This window comes from Ctenopharyngodon idella, chromosome 24 (genome assembly GCF_019924925.1).
Source record: "Ctenopharyngodon idella isolate HZGC_01 chromosome 24, HZGC01, whole genome shotgun sequence".
NCBI lineage: Eukaryota > Metazoa > Chordata > Actinopteri > Cypriniformes > Xenocyprididae > Ctenopharyngodon > Ctenopharyngodon idella.
The window spans coordinates 12,716,804-12,742,138 of NC_067243.1; the positions used below are offsets into that span (position 1 = coordinate 12,716,804).

The 25,335-nt window shown below is 38.9% G+C and overlaps 1 protein-coding gene and 1 long non-coding RNA gene across 2 annotated transcripts in view; one reads left to right on the top strand and one right to left on the bottom strand.

Moving 5' to 3' along the window:
• The window catches only part of LOC127507019 (chromatin remodeling regulator CECR2), a 33,261-nt gene extending 8,012 nt beyond the window's left edge, over positions 1-25,249 (bottom strand). The window contains exons 1-9 of the mRNA XM_051883860.1: positions 24,966-25,249; positions 5,391-5,485; positions 3,116-3,299; positions 2,856-2,983; positions 2,676-2,756; positions 2,503-2,570; positions 1,920-2,080; positions 307-390; positions 74-218 (exon numbers count right to left, since the gene is read on the bottom strand). Coding sequence (XP_051739820.1) covers positions 74-218; positions 307-390; positions 1,920-2,080; positions 2,503-2,570; positions 2,676-2,756; positions 2,856-2,983; positions 3,116-3,299; positions 5,391-5,485; positions 24,966-25,085 — 1,066 coding nt within the window. The 5' untranslated portion in view covers positions 25,086-25,249. The remainder of the gene's footprint in view (positions 1-73; positions 219-306; positions 391-1,919; positions 2,081-2,502; positions 2,571-2,675; positions 2,757-2,855; positions 2,984-3,115; positions 3,300-5,390; positions 5,486-24,965) is intronic.
• LOC127507021 (uncharacterized) lies at positions 4,800-13,744 on the top strand. Its single transcript, XR_007928217.1, has 4 exons — positions 4,800-4,911; positions 8,000-8,600; positions 8,745-9,286; positions 10,689-13,744. It is a non-coding gene; the product is annotated as an uncharacterized LOC127507021 (long non-coding RNA).
• Positions 25,250-25,335: the final 86 nt, after the last annotated feature.

The window sequence follows — 25,335 nt, forward strand, 5'->3', positions numbered from 1 at the left end:
CTCTAGCGTCAGTGTGTGTTTGATCATGCTTCTGGGGAAACTTTGGTTGCTGGTTACCTAAAGTGTGACTCACCCTCGACAGCTTTGACTCGCTCCTGCTCTTCTCTGTCCCGTTCTTCCTGAAGCAGTCTCTCTTCTTCTTTCCGTTGTTCAGCGAGTAGGACTTGCCTTTCCAGGTCTTCCTCCTTCTGTTTCTCCACCTCAATTGTGGCTCGTGTCTGCTTCACACAAATGCATAAATTAAACTATAACTTACATCACATATACAAACAGGAAAGTACTGACACACATTAAAAAAAAGCCCACCCCATTTTCTTTAGTGCCATGTTGTTCAATGTGGCTGTTGTGTTCCTCAGGCGGCTTCAGTAGCTTCTGCTTTATCTCTTTCTCCTGGGGAAGAAAAACTTGTCAGTTGTAGTTACACACATATGTGGGTGTCAGGTAGGTCACTTGGGGGATATTGGCCCCTCCCAAGTATGCCCTTTGTTTAACCAAAGCAGGAGGCTAAAGAGTGTCATTGCAGAACCAAACAGCCCATGGTGACAAAAAAGGCCCATCAAAATCAGCCCCCTTCCCCCGTATCTCAGTATATTCTGCTTTGTATATTACTCTACAACACTTAATCCCATGCTAGAAGATGGAGTGTCTGTGGTATCACCACTTAAGAGGTCAAAAAACCTGCAGCGCTGCATGCCGTCAATCACCATGCTCCAGCTCACCTCAAGGTGAGAGCCTGCCACATGGCGACGGCTAGATGGATTGGCTCTGACAAGGCTGCAAGACACTGCTTGTGTGAGAGAGTGGGTGTAGGGGTTTGATTTGAAGAGGCAGTTGTCCAAGTTAAAACCCATTGCATCAAGGTTGCGAAAGAAAGTATCGGGTTCTTTGCAGATCTATGTACAGGTGTGAGAAATGTGAAGTTGCATCACGTTGGAAGCACTGAAGCAAGATGTACATTTCACAGTGAGGGTATGTAATGGTGATTGCTGGAAGTGGGGTAGCTATGGCAACGAGACACTCTAATAGGTCTTGATTAGCCACGGAAATGACATGTCAACACCACTGCAAAATGTGCATACCATCATGCATCTGATATAGGCAGTTTTCTCACTGGTAAGACAAAGATCAGGTATCTAGTTCCTCTGTTATCTATGTGCATATGAAAATGAAAAATGTAAACAATTTTCAAATGCACTTTAGATACTCAGTGCCTCTGCAAAAAAAAAAAAAAAAAAAGCCTGGAGCAGTTGTGATTGTCCGTAAGGACAATGGATGCTGCAAGGCTTTCTTCAAAATCTCAAGCCAGTACAGACCAGTCGTGAATTGCAATCATGTACTGGTATTAAAAATCATCAGCAAATGTACCAGGGACTGGATTCCCTAAATTCCTAATAATAATAATAATAATAATAATAATAATAATAATAATAACCTTCTAAATGTGTGTGCAAATCTTGAAATTGTTGATCTTATCTGATTATATACTTGCCTACTCTTGAGGCTGCCTGTACAATAAATTAAATGCTTGAACACTGGATATTAATATTAATATTAATGCTAAATAAATTCAATAACAGCATCTAACCTGTTGCAAATTAAGACCAGTGTAAACTCACCTAACTTGAATTGAAATATCATTATTATATAATATTAACTTATTATATGATATTAACTTGGAAATTAAGAGAATATTAGTTTGTTTTCTACATTGTAGGAGGGAATTCTCATTCTCAAACTCGTTCTTAAAGTCATTTAAACACTCTACTGATATTACTCAACTAAAATATGTCAGTATGTGTTTTTTCTGGAGATGTCAATCTCTACTGAGATAATAACCTATATCCCAGTTTGACTCATAACATGACTCATCATTACATCACATCACATGAGGTGCAGTAAGACAGGGTGAAAAGTCTCACCTTGTGTTCAATCATGTTACTGATCTCGGGCAGGAAGTTCTGAGTAATAATGCGGTGCAGGTGTCTGTCCTGAGGTGAGATTCTGTCCTTAATACTTTCAGCCAGATTGACCCACTGCTCCTCGGTGTCACACGCCAGAGACCAGACCCCACGCTCGCGCTCTGACAACACAAACAGCACCTCATTAACAGATATATAAATAATCAATATCTTCAAAGACAATTAATGTTCGGAGATTAGTTAAAATCTTGCATGGGAGTTTTACTATAAAACTAAGCATCACAATAAAAATGTGTCAAATGCTTCTAAATCTATCTAGCTAGCAACCAGTAATTTGAGCTTTGATCTCTTAAAAATCTCTGTGAAGGCAAGCTACAACTGCTGGCATGGTTGCTAGCATTTCATTTCAACTTGTGTCATGAAAGCTCCAAGTTTCATGCTTTTGCTTAAAGAGCATTTCATGAACATTGCAGCAGACATGCATTACAGCCGCCATGGGCACTGTAAGCCACTTACATTGCAGAATAAAAATGAAGGAGAAATCTATATCTTTCACCTAGAACCAGCAAAACCAGTTTCTCACCTATTCCAGGTTTAGACTCCTCGACACTTTCATCCTCTTCCTTCACAGAGTCCTCTCCTTCCTCCTCCCTGAAAACAAACAAGTTTATCTTTATAAATAATTCAAACTATGACTAGTAAGACTAGTAAGTATATCATACAATGCATTTAACAGATGTTTAAAGAGGTCCTTACATCGATACATCAGTATCCTCAGACTTTTTCTTTGGTGGCCTCCCTCTTTTCTTCTTCTCAGACATTTTGTCATAAAAGTCACTGTGAAAAGGTATGTATACGTTTTTCACAACCTTTAGCATATTATGATGCATGTATGTATGTGTGTGTGTAAGTAGAAGTGCGAAATCATCTCCATACCTGTACTGTGGAGACATTGCTTCAACTGGCTCCTCTTTGTAGAGCCGTGTACCGTAAAAGTACCAATAGAGGGCCCCGTTCCCATCCTGGCCCAGAGGCTCAACACGCAAACTGTCTGCATCCAGGCCCTGCAAAACCCAGGATCCCTTTTAGATGTTTCTGTTATGGTGATGAGTATTAAACAAACAAATGCAAAACCTGTATCTGTTTTTTTAAGGGAGCAAAAAGTGCGCTACGACGCATGTAAACAAGGTTGCTACCTTGAGCCTGTCGAAGACATCAGCAGCATCAAGACGATAGTCACAGAGTCTGTGCAAAAGCTCCACCTGTGTGCGGGGTGGTAGCTCCTCAAACGGGTGCTCCTTCAGTGGATTGGGCTTCCCTTCTTCCAGTTCCCAGCGGTAATTGATAATGTCTTCCAGATAACTGCTAAAGGACTGAATCCTAAAAAAAAAAAAAAAAAAAAAAAAAAGGGGGGGGGGGGGAGAGAGAGAGAATATTTTTGGTTAAAATGCATCTTTATTTCTAGAATCGACACAAACTAAACATGTTCCCAACCAAGTTGTGAATTTTGTGCAAAAAAAAAATTTAATTTCACAACAATTTGCAAATAAAGCATGTGCTTAAGAGAACAAAATCATCAGTTCCGAGGGGAAAAAAAGAGAATTTCTTAGTGTTAACAGTGTGCAGGCAAAATGCTTTTTAGTTTGCTAACAATAGACAACAAGACTTCTGATGATGTCTGGAAGCGACAGCGTGTCAAGATATTTCTGGAAAGTATTCGTAGTCAATCATCTGAATTAATTAAAAGTCACATGACTTGAAGCAAATTCACATGACTTTCGATGCACGTCTAGGTACTTATTCCGAAAATGTTTTTCCTTCGTAATTTACATACATTACATCCACCTGGATCATCAAGTTTTTTGAACATTTTATTCACATCTTGGCATTTTATATCCCAACATTTGCATAAATAAGTGCAGATGGAAATTGACTTATAATCAACTGACCTGTGATAACAGGAAAACTGATGCACAAAGTCTTACACTTGTCCACTAAGGGGTCAAGTACCATTAAGCAACTCAAACAAAAGCAAAGCAAACACGAACAATATTGTTTGCGGCAGTTAGGGTCGTCCACCTTGATTTTAAGTTAGAATAATTCACTTAATAAATTATTCATATGATTAAAGTTGACTACTATATCTTTTTGTGATGATATGGGCTTTAAAAATGTTAGTTCCGGGTGAGGTCAATTCGATCAACCCAAAACCCAGCTCCTGGTACTAATGCGTAGGGCAAGAGTGAGCCTTAGGACAACAAGAGAGAAGGTAGAGAGCAAAAAAGCATAGAAAGAATAGGCTTATCTTGAGAAAGCAGAATGATCTCTCTCACAGCTGCAGGCCCCCTGCCATTCCATCTTTCTCCGCCTCTCTCTCTCATCCGTAACACTCCCTCCCCCATTCTGCTGGAGCGTTTAGCACATGTAGAAAGAAAAGGGCACTTCTGTGAAAGGCCAGTGCCCCGCGGCCTCCCCCTGGATGCCAGTTGCTGTCGAATCCAATAAAACCCCGCGTCCTGTTAACGGCCTGCCTGAGTATGCGAAAGGGATCATTCTTGCCTACCCAGTCATCGACCAGACTCCTTTTTGCTGCTGATGAGGCACCGCTATGGAAGGGAGCTCCCTTTAGGGGCTAGTCATTCATCACAGCACTGCCTCACACAATAACTCACACTCTTTACAGGGATGGGGCCCATGGCCCCTTGACCTACTACTGCTGCAGGTAACCTAGCCCCATGACTACAGCGCTACTACAGTCAACTGGTCACATACAGACTGGAGTTGGGAGTCTGAGTCAGACACAGGATGTGGGTTGGGCAATACCATGCACAAGATCCTTCAAGAGCAGAGAGGAGGGTTGCAAAACACCAAAAACTGTAGAGTACAATCAAAGGAGTATTTCCGGGTTCAATACAAGTTGAGCTTAATCGACAACATTTGTTGCATAATGTTGATTACAAAAAAATGGACTCATCCTTCACGGAAAAGGATAGTAAGTAAATTTATCAGACTAAAATCATGTTAACACTCATCTGGTTATACTACTGAAAGAGTGAGTACTATTAACATTTTACAGATTGGCCCCATTCACTTTCACTGTAAAGAAAAAGATGGGCAAGTGTAAAATGAATTTTATGGCAATCAACATTATACCACAAGTATTTTTGATTGAGCTTAACTTGTGCCAAATCCAGCATATTCTTTTAAATTCCTTTTTTCATGCCGTCTGTTTTCTAAAGGCATGTTATTAACCTTATTTGTGAACAACTAATTCAGGCAGGGCATTTATTTTAACTTTAACATTTTTTTTTTTACCTCAATTTTAATTAAAATATAAATCTATCCTACATTTTTTTTTCTTTTCATTAATCCGCTTACTCGGATGTACGTCACAATATGGAAGAAATCTGTCGCTACTTCAGTTACATCATGTCTTTTGGGAACAGGAAATACTGATGGTGATGCACTTACGTGATGTCGCTGCGTTGATAACATCCTTTCAGCAGGGAGCAAAGGAGGTCTGAGAGGAAGTCTTGGTCTTGTTTCAGTAGTGCTTGCTCAAGTTCCTATCAAAAAGAACAGCAGGGAGGGGAGGTTAGCCATTACAGCAGGGTTGAGTTTAACTAGCGGCTGCTTTTACAAACGTATTAAATGATATTGGCCTACACTGCCTAGCTTGACATTTTTATACCATTCTTTCACTGATGAGAAAATGGTGTGGTTAACTAACACCACATAATATGGGGTGCTCACAGTAGTAACTTAGATAAGAATTTTGTTAGCTTGACATTTTCAGCAAAACAGTGTAACCTCCTGAAACAAAACTCTTTAGGGGTACTAAAGCTAAAAGTAAGGGGATGCAATAACAGATCATGTTTGACTACCTAAGGTTGTCATTAGGCATTATGACTGAAACCAGAGTAAGACAAATTGTTGTTATAAGGAACTGCCTGTAGAGCAATGTCACTCAACCATAGCCAGTTCAGGAACCAACCTGACAAACTTCCTCTGTTTGCAAGAGCCACATTTTAAAACCACCCAATGTGCACTGAATGTTGATGAATGTGTTCTCGCCTCAATTTGATCTTTTACACTATAAGATTATACTGCTACAAAGCACTAACACATTTTGACTTGGATAAATGTTCCCAATCCTGTATAAAATCTTCATATCTTCATATCTCTTTTCTTTCTCTCCTGTATGTTATTGACATTTAGCCTGAGGTTAGTTCTGATTAGATAACCAACATGTAGATTAGTGGCATGTCGCAGTGTTTAAGTACATTTCCATGTGCTCTTATAAATAAAGCTATAGCAGGTTTTTGTATACGTGAGCTACAGTCTTCATCTGTCTGTCCAAAGCATGCATAACACAATGCCTAATCAAAAATTAAAAGTATTAAAGGATTAGTTCACTTTAAAATGAAAATTACCCAAAGCTTTACTCACCCTCAAGTCATCCTATATGACTTTCTTCTTTTTGATGAACACAATTGGAGAAATATTAATAAATATCCTGATGCATCCAAGCTTTATAATGGCAGTGAACCGCCTTCCATATTCAACTTACGAAGAGCGTGTAAAACTCTCGCAGTTCAAAACGCTTACGCTACATCCTACGCCTTCCATATTCAACTTACAAAAGTTAAGTTACGTCACTTCGGTTACGCTTTTTTCGTAAGTTGAATACGGAAGGCGGTCTGGCGGAAGATAGGTATTTTACTTTATAACTCGTTAAATATGGATAGTTTTCTTACACAAATGCATCGCTTCGCTTCAGAAGGCCTTTATTAACCCCCCAAAGTAGTGTGGAAAACGTTTATGATGGATGGATGCACTTTCTTCAGCTTCATACTCATTGGTCCTGTTCACTGCCATTATAAAGCTTGGATGTATCAGGATATTTATTAATTTTGTGTTCATCAGAAAGAAGAAAGTCATATACACCTAGAATGGCTTGAGCGTGAGTAAAGCTTGGGGTACTTTTCATTTTAAAGTGAACTAATCCTTTGAATGCATCTTGTGCATGGCTCGTCTTTTATAGCAAGCACACACCAGAGGCCAATTGTAGTACATTAACGTTTATACTATAAGTGAACTAAATTGTTAAACCCAAATTTACAAACGCATTCAAATTGTGACACCCTTGGTGCTCAATATTGTAATACATTTGATTATACTTGAACTAAAGCAATTTATCATTCATCACCTGTATATCTCAATTTTAAAAAGACAATCTGTTGGTTTAGTCCAACCAGACAAACTTATTATGTACTTTGTGATGTGACTCGCAATAATGCGGAGAGGTTTGCACGCTGAAGTTTGAGTACTAAGAATGTCACAATTTGAAGTGAAGTGATGTGAAGGCCAAGTATGGCAACCCATTCTCAGAATTTGTACTGTGCATTTAACCCATCCAAGTTAGTGCACACACATTAGGAGCAGCAGTGGGCAGCCATTGAGGGAAAACTGCCGATTGGGAGTTCAGTCGTTTCCTGCTGGTATTGAGAATCGAACCCGCAACCTTCAGGTTACAAGTTTGACTCTCTGACCATTAGGCCACAACCGCCCCTAAAACCTATTCGAATGGCTTTGTCAACATTTTTGAAGCAAACTGATGCATTACATCATATCACCTGGAGGTGTAGCCTAGTCGTGAAAGATCTGGGTACCATTGTATACTTAATCCCCCAAGGGGCGATCCATGAGCTATGACCTTGGGCAACACACTTCATCCTGTGTTGTTCTGGAAGCATTTTCCCTATAGGTGTAATGCAAGTTGCTCTAGATGAAAGTGTCAGCTTAATGACAATTCAAAGCAAATTAGACATCTGAACAGGCTATAAAAACATTAGGTAAAACCAATACAGGAAGCAATACGTCACTGTCCAGATGAATTAACAGTGGAGAAGTACTACAAAACATGGTAGGAAACCACCTAACTTTAAAACCAGAGAAATTGGATATACGGTAAAATCCTTAAACTGCACTGAAAATGTGCCAAAACTCGATAAAGCTTCTAGGAACAAGATGGAACTGAGGTTTAACCTTGACCCCTGTCTTCTTCCATTGTGTTGCAGCTATTGAGGGTTTATGAAGCGGCAGTAAGCGGGACTGCAAACTCCAGCCTACTGAAAGGAACAGAAGAGAAGCTAAGCGACAGCATGAGCCCACAGCCACAGCTAGGGCTAGGCTGACCCAGCACAACCCGACCCAGCATGCACTGCTCTCTCCTCAGGATGCCCAATGTCACTCTAAGAAAGAGGGAGGGGGAGCTTGAGAAATGTAAATGGCCAGTGCTCCATCACCGGTCCATCTCAAGGAGCTTAGCGACTGCGGTTGCTTTCTTTCACGAGGACACAGCGAGCCACTCAGTCCCTCAGGCAACAGGGAGCACTTTTCAGCTCCCATATAAAACATCCTCCCCCTTTACCCTTTCAGAACGGAGTGACACTACAAAATTAACTCAAGGGCAAGAGAGGCAGCCCATCCATTCATCGTGAGATTCACTCAAGCTGCAGATTGCCGTTTCTCTCTAGAGAAATGGTGGAGAGAACGGGGTCATGGAAGGTCAGCTCACACACCTCCTGGCTGTGGAGAGGAAACCAGGAGCCCAGTGTCAGCAGGAGGAAAAACAGAATGAGAGCTTGAAAAACAGGATGAGACACGCTTGTGCTTAAGGTGGGAAGGGGGGGAGATGCACTGTCCTTAGATTGTTCTCTTGGAAAAAAAAATGGTGGTGATGTTGCTTAACATGCTGAATCCATTAGGTGTTTTTGGGTTGATTGTTGAAGCAATTTAAAAGCTATTGATTATCCCCTCCAGGTACTCAATGAAGAGTCTAAAGTGTCTGTGAACCTCCTTATTGAAGGAGACAGTCTGTTTGAGCAGGAAGTCCAGAGGTGAAATGGATCCACCGTAACAAAAAGGGTTAAAGCCTGGAAAATTTGGTAACTCTTCACGTCTTCATCTATTTATATCCATCTCTTCACAACTTACTCACACTCTGAGTGTTTGGAGCTGCCTGGAACATCCAGGATTGTCTTCAAGTGATGGGCCACTCTGGCCTTCCGCACGTCCCTCAGATCCCCCGTTACGCCTACAAAACTTCCTGGTCCCTTGACAGTCAGAGGACCAGAGTGGGCCCATCTATCAGTGCAGCCTCGACTTTGATCACACTTCAAACCTGAGGCCGGTTGCGGGGGATTAACACAACCCCACTTCGCTTTTGAAGTGCCATTCAGTGGCTCAGATGGCAGAGAAGGGGAATTAATGTTGTGTGTGTCCTTTATAACACAAAGTCTCCTTTAACAGCTCACTGAAGATATCCGACCTCAATCTTCTTTCTTAACCAACTAGCAAAACAGGTATGGTAAGTACACAGTACAGTTGGGCAAAACATAAAGTGATAGTATTTAGATGAGTCATTAGGACGACCATTTTCAGTCAAGTCTAAGGTTAAAGGGATAGTTCACCCAACAATTATAATTCTGTAATTTACTCACCCTGTATGAAATTTTAAAGAATGTTTCGACTGTTTTTGTCCAAACGATGAAAGTAAGTGGAGTCTAAAACAACGCTGGACCTATTGACTTTCATTGGATGGACAGAAAAAATACAAATACATTTTTCGAAATATCTTCTTTTGTGTTCCACAGAAGAAAAAGTCAGACAGGTTTGGAACCACAACAAAGATGAGTTGTCATTTTTGGGTGGACTACCACTTTAAAGGGTTAGTTCACCCAAAAATGAAAATGATGTTGTTCCACACCCATAAGACCTTCGTTCATCTTTGAAACACAAATTAAGATATTTTTGATAAAATCCGATGGCTCAATGAGGCCTGCATCGCCAGCAATAACACTCCCTTTTTCAATGCCCAGAAAGCTACTAAAGACATATTTAAAACAGTTCATGTGACTACAGTGGTTCAACCTTAATATTATAAAGCGACGAGAATATTTTTTGTGTGCGAAAAATAACAAAACAGCTACTTTATTCCACAATTCCAAAATCACATGGTTTCAGTAAACGAGGCTTCGTTACGTCATAAGTGTTTTGAAACTTCAATAGTTCACGTGACTTTGGCAGTTTGATACACGCTCCGAACCACTAATTCAAAACAAAAGATTCGTTAAGCTTCAAAGCTTCATGGAGCAGTGTTTTGAAATCGCCCATCACTAGATATTGTTGAATAAAGTCTCTATTTTGTTATTTTCGGCGCACAAAAAGTATTCTCGTCACTTTATAATACTAAAATTGAACCACTGTAGTCACATGAACTGTTTTAAATATGTTTTTAGTAGCGTTCTGGGCATTGAAAAAGGGAGTGTTATTGCTGCCGATGCAGGCCTCACTGAGTCATCGGATTTTATCAAAAAAATCTTGATTTGTGTTCCGAAGATGAACGAAGGTCTTGCGGGTGTGGAACGACATGAGGGTGAGTAATAAATGACAGAATTTTCATTTTTGGGTGAACTAACCCTTTAATACTTTACCAAAGAATTCTTCAATGTGGCTGACGTTGTAGATCACATGACAATGGTGGATTTAGAATGGATATGGATGTACATTTTGGGGTAATCATTACTCATAGTCACACACACATTTTAACCTGCGCTAGCACGCACTTCTGTGATTATCCCTCCACGTGCCATAAGGTTGCCGACAGCCAGTTATAAAATTAAATCGTTAGGCTGTATATTTTATTAGTCTCTGAGCTGATTAACTGAATGTCACTGATAAAGTTTTGTGTATCTGCCATGACAGAGCTTTGGCAAAACTGAACCACCCTCTGTATCAGTCCCTGGTGCACACCAGAAACTCTCTACAGATGCATACAGTCAATTAACAGATCTTGTTGGTCAAGGGAGTAACAGGCAGACAGTGAACGTTCATCTATCTGTATAACGTTCTCTCCACTCCCTGAACTGTATCTTATGATGCCACACTTTACCAAACTAATTGTGGATCTTCCTATAATTGAGACCTTGTAAAGCTGAGACCTTATAAAGCGACCTTATTCCGCTGAGCAGCACTGGACTGGCAGTTGAGGATAACGTACATTGGAGATACAATCCAGATAAGGTATTGTTTCCCTCTTCCCAAGAACTTAACCATGCATAAATTTACTCTCATAAAGTTACCAGTGACAAACTGCCTTGTTACCACTTATCCTTTCAAGACATTCAGACGTGACAACCCCAGATCTTTACCCTTTCAAAAATATGACTGGTGGAGTTTCTACAATATAAGTTTTATGATAATGTTTATATATATATATATATATATATATATATAAAAAACAAACAAAAAATAAATAAATAATTTTTTTTCCCACATGCAAGGTCAGTATACACCTTATACTTTGGGTAATTTACAAATAAATGTGGCTCATTCAGTAATTTTTTTAATGTCTTCTGTTTTTAACTTAAAGGTGCATTAAGCAATTTCTGAAAAGGGCTGTTGAAAGTGGATCGGACTGAGCACAACAAACTTGTAGCCAATCAGCAGTAGGGGACGTATAAACTCATGATGGGGTAAGAGAGAGAGTGAGCAAGAGGGGGTTTGAAGAAAGACTGTTTAAAGAGAGATGGCTGAGAGACATTACAAAAGAGAAAAGGTCAGATGAATATCACTGTAAAAAGAAGGGTTATGATCGGGCAAGAGTTTTAGGACCCCTTCTAGTGCTGGAGAGACCTAAGCTGGAAGGCCTGAGAACGGACACTGAGGTTGCAGTGTTTCTGCTCCATACGTAAATAACATTGGTTTTGAGTGTGTTCTGCTAGTGACTAAAAACGAATTCTTGCTTCTACATACTCATATGTTAATTTTTGTTCTTCCTTGTTGTTCGCTCATCATCTTTGCTTTATTTTTCACAAAGCATTATTTTGCAAAAGAGATATCCACTCTTGCATTGCGTGTTCGTGCATTTTGGGGGCAGAGCAATGAAGGGAGGGGTGTGTTTGTTTGGACTGATTTCAAGTATCAACAGTGTTCAACAAGGATTCTCAGAAATCGCCTACTGCACCTTTAAGCACTAAAATAGTCGCTTCATCCAAATTAAAAATAAGAAAACCAGATTAGATGTACTTTTATTTTTTTTAATACTAAATTCATGGCAATATCAAAATAACATAGGTATAATATATTTTGGAAACACTAATATGGGGAAAAATTCTCACTTTTAACTAGTGGCTTATTAGCTTGCATATTGGCTGTTTATTAATACTTATAAAGCACATATTAATGCCTTATTCTGCATGACCATATTCTACATTCCTAAATCCTACCCCATACCTAAAAAAGCTACAACAACTACCTTACTAACTAAGCAGTAAATTAAGAGTTTATTGAGGCAAAAGTCATAATTAATAGTGAATGTATGTTCCCCATACCAAAGTGTTACGTATATTTCTTTTGGAAAAATGGTGGGTGGTGGGGTGGGTGGGCAGAATTCCCCCCCTTAGGTGATTCTTAGGGGGGCATTTTTTGACTTTTTTTTTTAAATTACATTTATCTAATCTAAATGTTTGCTCACTCATTGTATTTGTGTTTTTACAATGGGGTAATTTTGTTGCTCAACAACTCTTACACAACAAGGAAGCTTGATATCAATCTTTGAATTAAAAAAAAAAAAAGTAGCATGACTAAATACAATAGAATAAAGATACGAATGAAATAAACAGAAATAAAGATAAACGTTTTTTGGGTAGGTCTAACACTAGTATTCAGGTATAGAAACACTACAGAAACTGAATAAAGTAATAAATTGTAAAATAACACTGGATAGACTTTTAGTCCTTATAAATTAAATACATAGGCTATTAATCCTGATTCCTTACAATTAAAGCTATATTTGATTGTTTTATCAACATTAATGACAGACACATATTAGGCTGCTGTCACTTTAAGAGCTAGTGCACTGATCCATTATACTGTTACACATGCATTTTCTTTCTCAACTGTTTATGTTTATTTAAGACATAACCAATTAAATTATGTGTGTACATTTTCTATGTTGATGTGTGTGTATATTATCTATCTATCTATCTATCTATCTATGGGTTTAATTCCAATAATATTTTGGTCATATGGTCATACCACCACCAACCAGTCAAATTTTAGAAAGGGTCAAGAGCAGGGCAGGTTATACGGCACAGAGCTGGGCCAACCATCTCAATGTCAGGGCCAGATGCAACAGGTGGCCATGGATGGGTGGCCAGACACATCTAGGGTTTGGGATCACCGCACAGGCAACTGAATGGGGATCATTAACTCACAACAGCCTCCCCATTCTCAAGTCTCTTGCGTGGCCTCCACTTGGTGGTCTTGTTGCCAATATCTTGAACAGGATATTGTCCAATACCACCAGGTGCAATAATGTGCTTATGCATGGCCCATTAACAAGACTCATTTCAGAGGGAAAGTAAAACAATACTGAGCATTGGGGCTGCGTGCCTCAACACATACATAATGACACATATAACTGCACCAAAATGTCTTATCAACATATCATTAACTGAAGCGCACACTGTTGTGTTTGTTAATCAAACTGACGCTTGCACAATCTCAAACTCGCTGCTTTTACCATCAGTGACTATTGCAAAAATAACTTCTCATTATTTACATTGGCAACGTGAGTTTGAGAGAATGTTGCACAGCAATACTTGCTGGTTATGAAAGCATTCTTGGTAAACAAAGGTCAACAGGTTGAACTCACTATATTACCAAACCCTGGCAGTAAAGCAAACTTAAAATCATAGTAGTTTTATAAAATATAACTTAATGATGAAGAAACTGCCTCAAACTTATAAGCATGAACATCAATATCATCTTATAATAAAAGTGTATTTATTTTTAGTTTGTTTTAAAGCATTTCTTTGATCATTAAGGTATATTTCTCTAAAATAAATTGCTTATATCAAAAGACAAGTTTCTTAACATAACTTTTGTTTTCATAAGAATATATAAAAGAAAACAGAAAAGACTCAAAAGCTTTTCTGTGATAAAACTATGTAACTATGAAAGCGTGTTTCTGCCACTAAATATAAAATAAAAAAGGTAATTATTTTACAATTGACTGACTTTATTTCTCGCAATTGCAAGTTTGTATCTCGCAATCCTGACTTCTTTTCTCAGAATTGCCAGATATAAACTCACAATTGTGAGAAATAAAGTCAGAACTGCCAGTTATGTCAGAATTGACCATTCGCAAAGACCCCTTTAGTTACTGTTGCTATGTCCGACAATCCATGCCGACCTTTCACCACGCTTTTTTTTTTTTTAAAATTCAGTGGCGGAAACAAGCTTCCATAGTGCCACAATATTCAGGTAAAATATTTCTCTTTGTAAACCTGAACACATAATTTGAGCTAATTTCAACTAATTTGAAACCTCTAAGACAAGTCATGTCAATGCTTATGCTTCTAAGCTGAGTCTAAATTTAAAGGGTTAGTTCACCCAAAAATGAAAATAATGTCATTTATTACTCACCCTCATGTCGTTCCACACCTGTAAGGCCTTCATTCATCTTCGGAACACAAATTAAGATATTTTTGATTAAATCCGATGACTCAGTGAGGCCTGCATTCAAAGCAATGACACTTCCTCTCTCAAGATCCATAAAGGTACTAAAAATATATTTAAAACAGTTCATGCGAGTTCTACCTTAATATTATAAAGCGACGAGAATGGTTTTTTTTGGCACACAAAAATCAATAACGACTTTTCAACAATATAGTGATGGGCCGATTTCAAAACACTGCTTCGGAGCTTTACGAATCGAATCAGTGACTCGGATCTCCTATCAAATGGCTAAACTGCTGAAATCACATGACTTTGGCGCTCCGAGTCACTGATTTGATTCGTAAAGCTCCGAAGCAGTGTTTTGAAATCGGCCCATCACTATATTGTTGAAAAGTTGTTATTTTGTTTTTTTGGCGCACAAAAATATTCTCGTCGCTTTATAATATTAAGGTAGAACTACTGAACTTGCATGAACTGTTTTAAATATGTTTTTAATACATTAATGGATCTTGAGAGAGGAAATGTCATTGCTGTGAATGCAGGCCTCATTGAGCCATCGGATTTAATCAAAAATATCTTAATTTGTGTTCCGAAGATGAATGAAGGCCTTGTGGAAAGGGTGTGGAACGACATGAGGGTGAGTAATAAATTACATTATTTTCATTTTTGGGTGAACTAACCCTTTAAGTGTGACTTGAGACTTTTAGACCCCATTTGTCAACCCAAATGTATCCAAAATAGGTATGAATTAAGCTACATTTACTAGCAACTAGTTAAGCAAAGCATGTATAGTAGACTCGATATAACACAGGATCGATTGTTTACAACACAGAATGGCCAAAAAGAAAGTCCAATTTCAGAGTTCAGGTTGAGTTGGTCTGAACAAGAGGTCAGAGCAAACTGACATTGACTATTTTTAACATCAGGAGCACAACCAGGAAACATTACTATAAGCATAACAGACAAGACAACCATGGCTTCTCTCCAAACAACTGTTCCCAAGAGCAGATGAGTGGGCCTAGCCGGGCCATTGTTACAAACTCGCCTCTCAAAGCACATTGACACCCCCAGCACAGCCCTCCAAAACACACACACACACACACGCTTTACACGTACACACTCTCTGCCACCTCCGCTGTAGGCTGAGGGTCCCTCACGTCTCATGCAAGCAGCCTCCCCCACCATCCAACTCCATCCTGCGAAGTGACATTCCCACTGGAGCCCCCATCGCTGCCGCCCCCACCTTCTCAACTGTCTGCGGGGAGAGAGCTGCAATCCCAGATGACACACTAAACATCAGATTTCCCATCGTGCTCTTACGAGCTCCCAGCAGGTTCTTGCATCATGCTGCCACGAGCAAAAAACAGCACGTCGCTCTGAGGAACACCTGACAGTCACACTCTAAGCGGGTTAACACAAACCCGACAAACTAGGATCACAATGGGGGCTTCGATTTCATCCCAGACGAAACACAAACAAGCAACGGCGTGTGGAGCGGCAGCCTCAAACTGGAGACAGACACTGGGAGCCATGGGGCGCTGCAACAATGGAGCTGCCTGAAACAAACACCACAGAGTACAAACCCCTCCACCCATACCCCATGTGGAACCATCTGATACATTTACTTCTGCCCTCACCTGTCAATCAGGGGTGGGGGAGAGGGGTTAGTGATCACAATGTGGATGGATACGGTGGTTAAGATAGACTTGGGAAGTACCAGAAGTGTTGTGTGGATTCACTGTTGCATAAGGGTCATCATTTAACACACGAAGAATGCAAAGTTAATGCAAAACTTGACGCCTTGATGCTAGGTGGTTGCTAAAGCCCAAAGTATACTTCATTATTTGACATGTACGCTAGCATATCCATGAACGCAGGCAGCCGGCACATGAAAGTTTAATCTTTTTCCAGTGTCTGCGCTATTTTTCTCCAGAAGTTATGGCCGGTAAAAAATGTCTTTGTATTCTTTTAATCTAAAGTTACGGCTATCTCATAACCCCCCCCTCACACAAGCGCTTGTCAATGCAGACATCTGTTGTTGTTGTTGCAGTCTCCGCTATTTTTGCTGTTGTTGTTTCATCTCTTTAGTTTCGTTTTCAACTGTGAAACAGCCAGTGTTGCCACTTTTCTTCCACTGAAATCAGAGACATTTGATAAAGCTGTCTAAAATTGAATGTTTTGGAAAATGATGACGTTAGTGTACACTACAGTTTAAAAGTTTGGGGTTCAGTCTCTTATGCTCACCAAGGCTGCATTTATTTGATCAGTTAAATACAGTAAAAACAGTAATATTGTGAAGTATTACTCCAATTTAAAAGAACTGGTTTTGATTTTAATGTATTTTAAAATTATTCTTGTGATGACACAGCTGAATGTTACTGAATGAATGCTGTAATGTCACATGATCCTTCAGAAATCATTCTAATATGCTGATTTGGCTGTGATGGACTGGCCAACTGTCCAGTGTGTTTCGCCACCTATGGCCAGAGACAAAGGTCAAAGCAGTTTGGAGGATGGATGGATGTTGATTTGGTGCTCAAGAAACATTTTCAATTATTAATGTGGAAAAAATTGTGCTGCCTAATATTTCTGTGTAAACAGTGATACATTTTATTGACAATTCTTTGATGAATAGAAAGTTCAAAAGAACAGCATTTATTTAGAATTTAAGTATTTTGTAACATGTCTTTACAGACACTTTTGATCAATTGAATGCATCCTTGCTGAATAAAAAAAAAAAACATTTGACACCAAACTTTTAAATGGTAGTGTATGATGTGTTCTCCCCAATCACATAATGGCAAAACAAGTCTGAATGCTTAGAGTGGTCATTCATGTCGCAAACTGTACAGGAAAAGTAATGCGTCTTGGCAAGCAATACTAATTAATGAAAAGCAATAATTTTGAGAATGTGTCTTTTCCAGTGTTGGGGGTAACGCATTACAAGTAACTTGAGTTATGTAATCAAATTACTTTTTCAAGTAACTAGTAAAGTAATGCATTACTTTTTCAATTTACAACAAAATATCTAAGTTACTTTTTCACATTTATTGACTGACATCTCTCCTGTCCTCATGTTGAGAGAAATAAAGTGCAGAGGTGTTGTGTGCGCTGTGTGAACATAATAGTTATTGTAGTTCTAGACTAAATGCATTTACTCATCTCACTTGCACAAAAACATTCAGTATTCCTCAAAATTAATAAAAACAGTGAAATGCAATCTCAGAATTTTATGCAAACCTGTAATAATTACCTATATTAAATTACACAAATATACTTTATGTATTTAATCTCACTTTATTAACCAATGTCTTTGCTGCTGACCTTCAATGATCTAATTCACCCATACTAATAAGCAAAAATTACTTTAGATATTAGAAATAAGAATGTCGAACTTCCGTCTCCTGTGTCCTATTCTTCTTTAATCCAGAATGGCAGCACAGCTGAAAGGTTTGTTTGAGCTGCGCCCTCTACTGTACAGGCGTAAATATGCATTTCCTTCAGCCTGAGGCTTATTCATTTCACTTTTAGTGTGAAAGGGCCTTAGGCCCCATTTACACTAGCGCATTTTTGTTTTAAAACAGCATTTTAAAATGAAAACGATCCTCGTCTACACTGGCGTTTCCACAGCATTTCAGAAACAATCTCCGTCTACACTACACGGCCAAAAGCGCAAGTCACATGACCGTTAATGCATATTGAGCATGTGCGTACAAGTGTAAACAGTTGCCTCTTGCGCATGTAGGTAGCCGCAGTATTAATTAAAAAAAAAAAAAAAAAAAAAAAAAAGAATTGCACAATGGCTGCTAAAAATGACAACAAAGCCAGCAAAGACTACAGTTCATTCTCCATGTTATTGTTTACACGGTCGTCAAGGATACGCAGAGCGAACGTGGGCAGCCATGCCATCATTTTCAAAAGTCTCCGTTTTGGTCCGTTTATACTGAAACACAACCTCTGCATTTTCAAACTAAAACGGGGTCTGCAGCGTTTTCGAGGTTCGAAAACGCCGCCGTAGTGTAAACGACAGGCGTAATCGTAGCAAAACTTATGCATTTTAAAACGAAAACGCACTAGTGTAAACGGGGCCTTAATGTTTGTCAAAAATAGAACTTTTGTTGTTATTAAAAAAAATAAACAAGCAAGCCCACCCCAGGTGAGAAAAAGTAACGTAACATTACTTTTCGTAAAAAGTAACTAAGTAACACAATTAGTTACTTTTTTTTTTTTTAGGGAGTAACGCAATATTGTAATGGATTACTCTAAAAAGTAACTTTCCCCAACACTAATCTGATCTTTTCTTAACTGGTTGACTGGAGCAGATTAAGCATAAACTAGAATGAAGGTGGGTGAGAGTCGTACTTTTCAAGCTGCAGCATCTGGGGTCTGAAACAAGGCCTGCTGACCCATCAGTTATTGATGGTGCAAACCCCACAGTCAGAGCCAACTTCCTCCTCCTCAAAACCACAGGAGCTCCACCAAGGGTGAGCCTCTCACACATCAAAGCTGCTAATTCAACACAGGCTTCACAGATACGCACATGCACACGCATACGGCCATCCTTCACAATCGGCACCCAGTGTTGGAGCAAAACGAGAGAGCACTACAGATCCTCCTGACACAAATCCATTTTCCTCATCTTAATCCATCTGCTTTTCAAAACAAGAGCTTGTCGCCAGCTCCCGCTCCACCAGGCCCCATTGAGATTAAATCTCCCTTTACAATCAAGCAGCGCAAGGCCCTAAAGAAAAGGTGCCCCAGACGAACACCAGCACCCAGTTACGACCATCTCGGCTCTCCGGGGGGAGAGGCAAAGAAAGCCACCATCTGTGATTTAGTCATGCTCATGCCAGGGCCAATGATGGAGCAGCAGTGAGCGAGGAGGAACGTGAATGAGGCTCTATTCAACACTGGCAGAACACACAAACCCAAGTTGGGTGGAGGAAAGAGCATAAGGGGGCACTTGTACCCAAGGATGAAGGTGTGATGAAGAAGATGAAAGGGAGGAGTCCATGATAATCCCCTGGGAAAATTCTGCCATGTAAGATCATGGATGAGACAAACAGCTGTCAGGGAACATGTGGATGTGCTATGTCAGAGCTTGACAAAGGCTTAATGAGCTCTTGCACAATGGCCTGTGTGATCTCCGACAGAGACAAGCGTTAATTAGGGGTGCATCAGTAGTCTGAATTATAAACTCGCTCAGTCACTGATTCTCATTAGAAAAGAAGTGGTGAAACGACTAGCAAACCTGTGTGAAAGGAGTCTGGTCATCAAAAGAAGAGTCAAGGACGACTACATCAAACCCTGGAAAAATTTAATGTTCACCAAACAAAAAAAACAAAAAACAAAAAAAAGCCATAATGAATAACCATTTCCACCTTAAAATAAAAAAAAAAGACAATCACATAATCTGATAATTGCAACTTTATATTTCACAGAGTAGCTTTAAAAAGACAATCCTTGTAGCTTTAGTTATTTTATAAGTTATATTAAATTGATTAAAAAAAAAAAAAAAAAAAAAAAAAAAAAAAAAACACAATATTGCTGTTTTTACTGTATTTTAGATTAAATAAATGCAGCCTATTTGAGCATGAGACTTCTTTCAAAAACATTTAAAAATCTTGCCGTCCCCAAACTTTTGAACAGCAGTGTAAACATGAAGAACAAGTACACAAATTGGCATGTGACTTAAGAGAAATGGAAATGGCTGCAGATTTACCAAAAGGATCAAATGATTCCTACCAGAGTCAATTATTACACAATTAAAGAGTGTGAGTGATGGTCGGTTCTCTACAATAGATGAAGTTTGAGCAATTAGGAATGAACTTGTCTTTCTCCAGATGCCCACATTGCTGACTTTGCCCACCAAACATAATCAATTCAGAAACTAAATTAAGTCCCACTCTCATCTTCTGCTGAGGCAAACGCTTGGACCAAATGCTCACAGATCAATTCTCCACCCACCACCAAATTGATAATGAAGACATATGAAAACAGACAAGCAACAAAACACCAACTCTCATCCTCTGCATGGAGTCGGCAGGCTTGGTCCTCTAGTTGTGTTTGTGTATGAGGGGTGAGGGGGGACATCCTGAAGGACTCTGCCTTTCTCTGCTCTTGGAGGCGGTGAGATTTCAGGGCTCGTTTCACGGCCACACTGCCAGGAAATCAAGCGTGCTTCACACAGACAAAGAGCACGGAGTGAGCCCAAGCGAATAAGGCCTCTTCCTGCCGAGCCCTTCTCTCATCTAGGGCAGAGATACGGAGCGCGACTGAAGTGTAACCAAGGAACAATGTGCAAGGAGCCGTTTTGTCAGCTTGCCAAGAAGAATCTCCATTGTCGGCCCCCGGAACGGATCCTGAGAAGAAAAGGAGCTGGCCAACACCTTAAACTTCATACTGGATCATTGCCTTTGTAATATCCACTGTGTTCGACACACAAAGCTTGTGCTCTGAGTGTGTCAACCATGATCAAATTCAATCTTTCAGTGGTTTTCAGTCTTATTAAAGGGTTAGTTCAGCCCAAAATGAAAATTCTGTCATTAATTACTCACCCTTGTGTCGTTCCACACCTGTAAGACTTTTCATCTTCGGAAAAAAAATTAAGATCTTTTTGATGAAGTCTGAGAGGTTTCTGTCCCACCATAGAGATCCAACCTAACTACAACTTTCAAGGTCCAGAAAGATAGGAAATGCATCATTAAAGTACTCCATTTGACTCCAACTTCAATTTTATGAAGCAACGCAAGTGCTTTGTTTGCAGATCAATATTTTCAATATTTTTATATGGTAAATTATGTATTTTTGCGCAAACAAAGCACTTGCGTTGCTTCATAAAACTGAGGTTAAACCACTGGAGTCAAATGGAGTACTTTAATGATGTCTTTCCTACCTTTCTGGACCTTGAAAGTGATTGTGTTAGATCTCTATGGTGGGACAGAAACCTCTCAGACTTCATCAAAAACAATCTTAATTTGTGTTCTGAAGATAAAAGAAGGTCTTACGGGTGTGGAATGACACGAGGTTGAGTAATTAATGACAGAATTTTGATTTTTGGGTGAACTAACCCTTTAAGACAAAATAAGATTCTTGACAGGATTCTTTGCCATTCCCAATTTATATTATAAAATAAAATACTTTTGTTCAAGTTATATCACTGTTCATCAAATGAATGAAAATCTGACTTCTGAACAAACAATCTCACCTGTTGAGTATTAAGCTCTTCGTGACAAAAATCAGGTGTACTAGAATGTCAACGGGCAAAGTCAATCGGTTCATTTAAAACAAACAGCCATACGGCCACCTTATAGAGTAGGCTTTCTCCCACGTAAAAGACATTGTATCCTCTTACAGCCGGATTTGCTTTCTATTTACCGAACTATCCACCTGCTTTTTTTAGACACAGCCCTGGATGAGGCTCACAAGGGCTGAAAACAAACAGGTGAGGTACAAGAAAACGTCAGCTAAGCCACTGCATCACCACATCAAGGATCGTCTGTGAGCCAGTTGCTGGTAAATCTGCTTTGATGACATTCCCATCAACTTGTGTTGACTGGCTCACGCAAATGAGATGACGAAGTCTGACAGAAGCCCAAAGACGCTAACTGGATGCGAGAAAAAATAAAAGCTCAATTCATTATTTTTGCATAAATTGTACCTGAATTGAATTAAACATATTTTGGCGTTTGGCAATTTTATGTTCAACCAAAATTTCCTACTACTTTCTTCTATGGCAATGTAAAGACAAGAGACTGACTCTTTACCATGTTCAACATCCACTTCAACACTAATAAGCATTAGGACAATTGAGATTAAGGGAAAGATTGTAACAGAAGACTGGCGCAATGTGAGGGATGACTTGAAAAACGTCTCAATCACTAGATTAAAGCAACCGATTGGATTATTCACAGTCCCATTCACGCACGGCTGCAAAGTTACCAGGATACTGAAGTGGGACTGAGAGCTTTTGTGTTGAATGACCTTGGACACCTACGCTGAATGCAATTAGGATGCAAGGAGGAATCGCGAAACGGTCAATGACTTGAGCCCGACACACACTCCCACCCTCTGAATGTAAATCCTTTGACACTGCATTGACACACGCTGCCTGTAATCTGCGATCACCAAACTGCGCACAAAGTAAACATATGCAGAAAGCTCGGTTTGCAATAGTGTTGCAATAAAAAAAAAAAAATAAAAAAAAAAGTGTTAAGTGTTAACAATGAGATTATGTGGTTTTTATAATCAATTAACACTGCTTTTGTCATTTTTTACAAGATGGACAAAATTTGTCACCAAAAAAGTCATTCGGTTTAACCAAAATTTCACCGAATGACGATATTTTCAAACAATGCTAAGTTAACAGACTGATATCTAGTTAGCTTGTTGGCTATCTAGCAAAAGGACAATCAAACATTTTTTAAAATATTACAACATTTTCCATGTTTTATAGCGGTTGCACCGAATGACCTGATGTTTCGGGACATGCGTATGAGCAAGTGAAAACATTCATTTTTCAAATAGTTAAGAGAGAGTTAGTCATGTGGTTCTTTGCAGGTGTTTGAATGATGACACATCCTGTCACATGATATTGACCGCATGACTGGATCCAAAATGGTCCCTTTATATTGGTTACTCCGAATGACATCAATAAAATTAATTTTTCCGGACATTATTTCTCATAACAAAGCAACGACTTCTACACATAATTTTAATACCATTTTGCACTATGTTGATATATGATGATATAAAATCATGCCAGAATAAAAAATATATACATTTATTACATTTTAAGATATCGTAATCACAAATGAAATGGCTGTATTGGCCTTTGGACGGTTAAACCGAATGACCTTTTGACACTTCAAAATCTTTAAAATACCTTTACATGTACCAAAATATAATTAAAACCTTTTGAATTCAATAAAAGAGATCTAGTTGTACTACCTTACATACTTTGGATGTCATATCGTTGTTTTTTATTATTATTATTATTAAGGCCTTTGTAAAAAAAAAAACTGACCCGTCACGTCATTGACCCGCTTACACTTTTCAATTGAATTGTTTTGTTAATATCAGATTAATAGCATAATTTGTCTCTGGAAAATAGCACCCAAAAACAGTATTAAAGTAACTAATTTAACAACAAAACTTTTTAAATAATAGCCATTCGTTCTCAAACAAGTTCAGATCACAATAAAACAAATCTGTATAAAATGGATTATCTTTATGATTAGCATTATTATTAATAATAATAATAATAATTATTGTTGTTGTTATAATGAAAACCATAACACCATAGGGGCTGTATTGTTGATTTAGTTATTTTGAGTAAAAAAAAAAAAAAAAAAAAAATAGTAGTTTCTGCATATCTGTCATAAAAAAGGGCAACATCTGTCGATCTCGAGTATGAATTTCCTATTTGATCACGCCGGTTGTAACTTTTTTGGGAAGAAGCACGCGGTGATCTGCATCTCAAACCCCTCATGCAATAACAAAGCCAGTGGCCAGCACGTTTCACACATGTGGGGGTCGAGAAGGACCGAGGTTACTGATGCCTGTGACAAATACACACAATCTATGCTGTTTCCAAATGAAAGTTAAAAGGGGAGGTGATGAATATGGGGGTGACTCAAGTGCCCTATTTAAACGTTTCTGGGTTACATTCACATCAACGTGAGACCAAATTTGCAGCATCATTGTAAAGTGACTGAATCAATAACAAACAAAACAGACAGACAGTAGGGAACAATGACCAAGTCGGAGGCAGCCTGTGATCCAACAATAAACTTGTAACCCAATAATCATGAACTTGGCTTGAGTTTATAACAAAAGATGAAACAAAACAAGCCGATTTAATCAAGTCACTGAAAAGTTTATGCGTAACGATAAATCTATTCGACGCCACTTGCGGCGTCAATCTAAAATGAGAGAATGAAAACCGGTCTTACGAGAATGAACAAAAGACTTTAAACTTAAAACAACTCAAAAGTTAACGCTAAAATTCAACGCGGGAATTAAGAGAAATATCGCAGCGTTAATATTAACAATTTGTTTAACTTGAACAAGGCAGAACAAAGTCTAAACTCACTATATAAACCAACTTACTAACCAATCACGCGGATTATAAACAAAGACAAAATACTACTAACCACTGAAAAAAATAAAACAAACAAAAAAACAAGTATTTTCTTTAATAAAAGCTTATTTTGAAGAAATCAATCAACGCGTCCAGTGTTTTAAGCACACGTCTGGCTGGACGGTTTAGTTCTGTTATTATTTAAACCAAACTAAATAACTGACTTTATTCTATCAATGTCAATATCAGAAACTTGCGTTGACGTCCAATTAACTAACTTATAAAGTGAATGGTTAAAGTGAGCGATTGTCAGGCAAACATAAAGTCAGGTGGCTGGGGAACATGGCCAACTTGAGCTTGTTTAGTTTCGTTTTAATGAACTTGATAGAAAGGAAACATATGCGTAAATTCATACAGGTAACGTTATGATAATTTACCTCGATTTCAAAGTCTGGTAAATTGAACGCCGTCCTGAAGAGAGAGCAGAAGTGCGCTATGGCGGGGACTTCCCACCAAGACTGGATCTCCTCCACAGAAGTTATACATCCCTGGGACATTTTTCTGTTTGTCCTACGAGTGTCTCACATTAAAAAGAGTGTCTTAGACGAATCCGCCCAGCGTGTTCCTCACATAGAACTTGTTTAACTGAACAGTAAAACTTGTTGTCCTTGCGGTGCAGTAGCCATTGCGACCCGTAGAGTCGTACAATCTGTTTCAATCCGCATTTCACAGGAGGAGAACAGATGGGCTGGGCGATACCACTTGTCGCGGGGAGGGGGTTCACGCGCACCAAAACAAATAAAATAT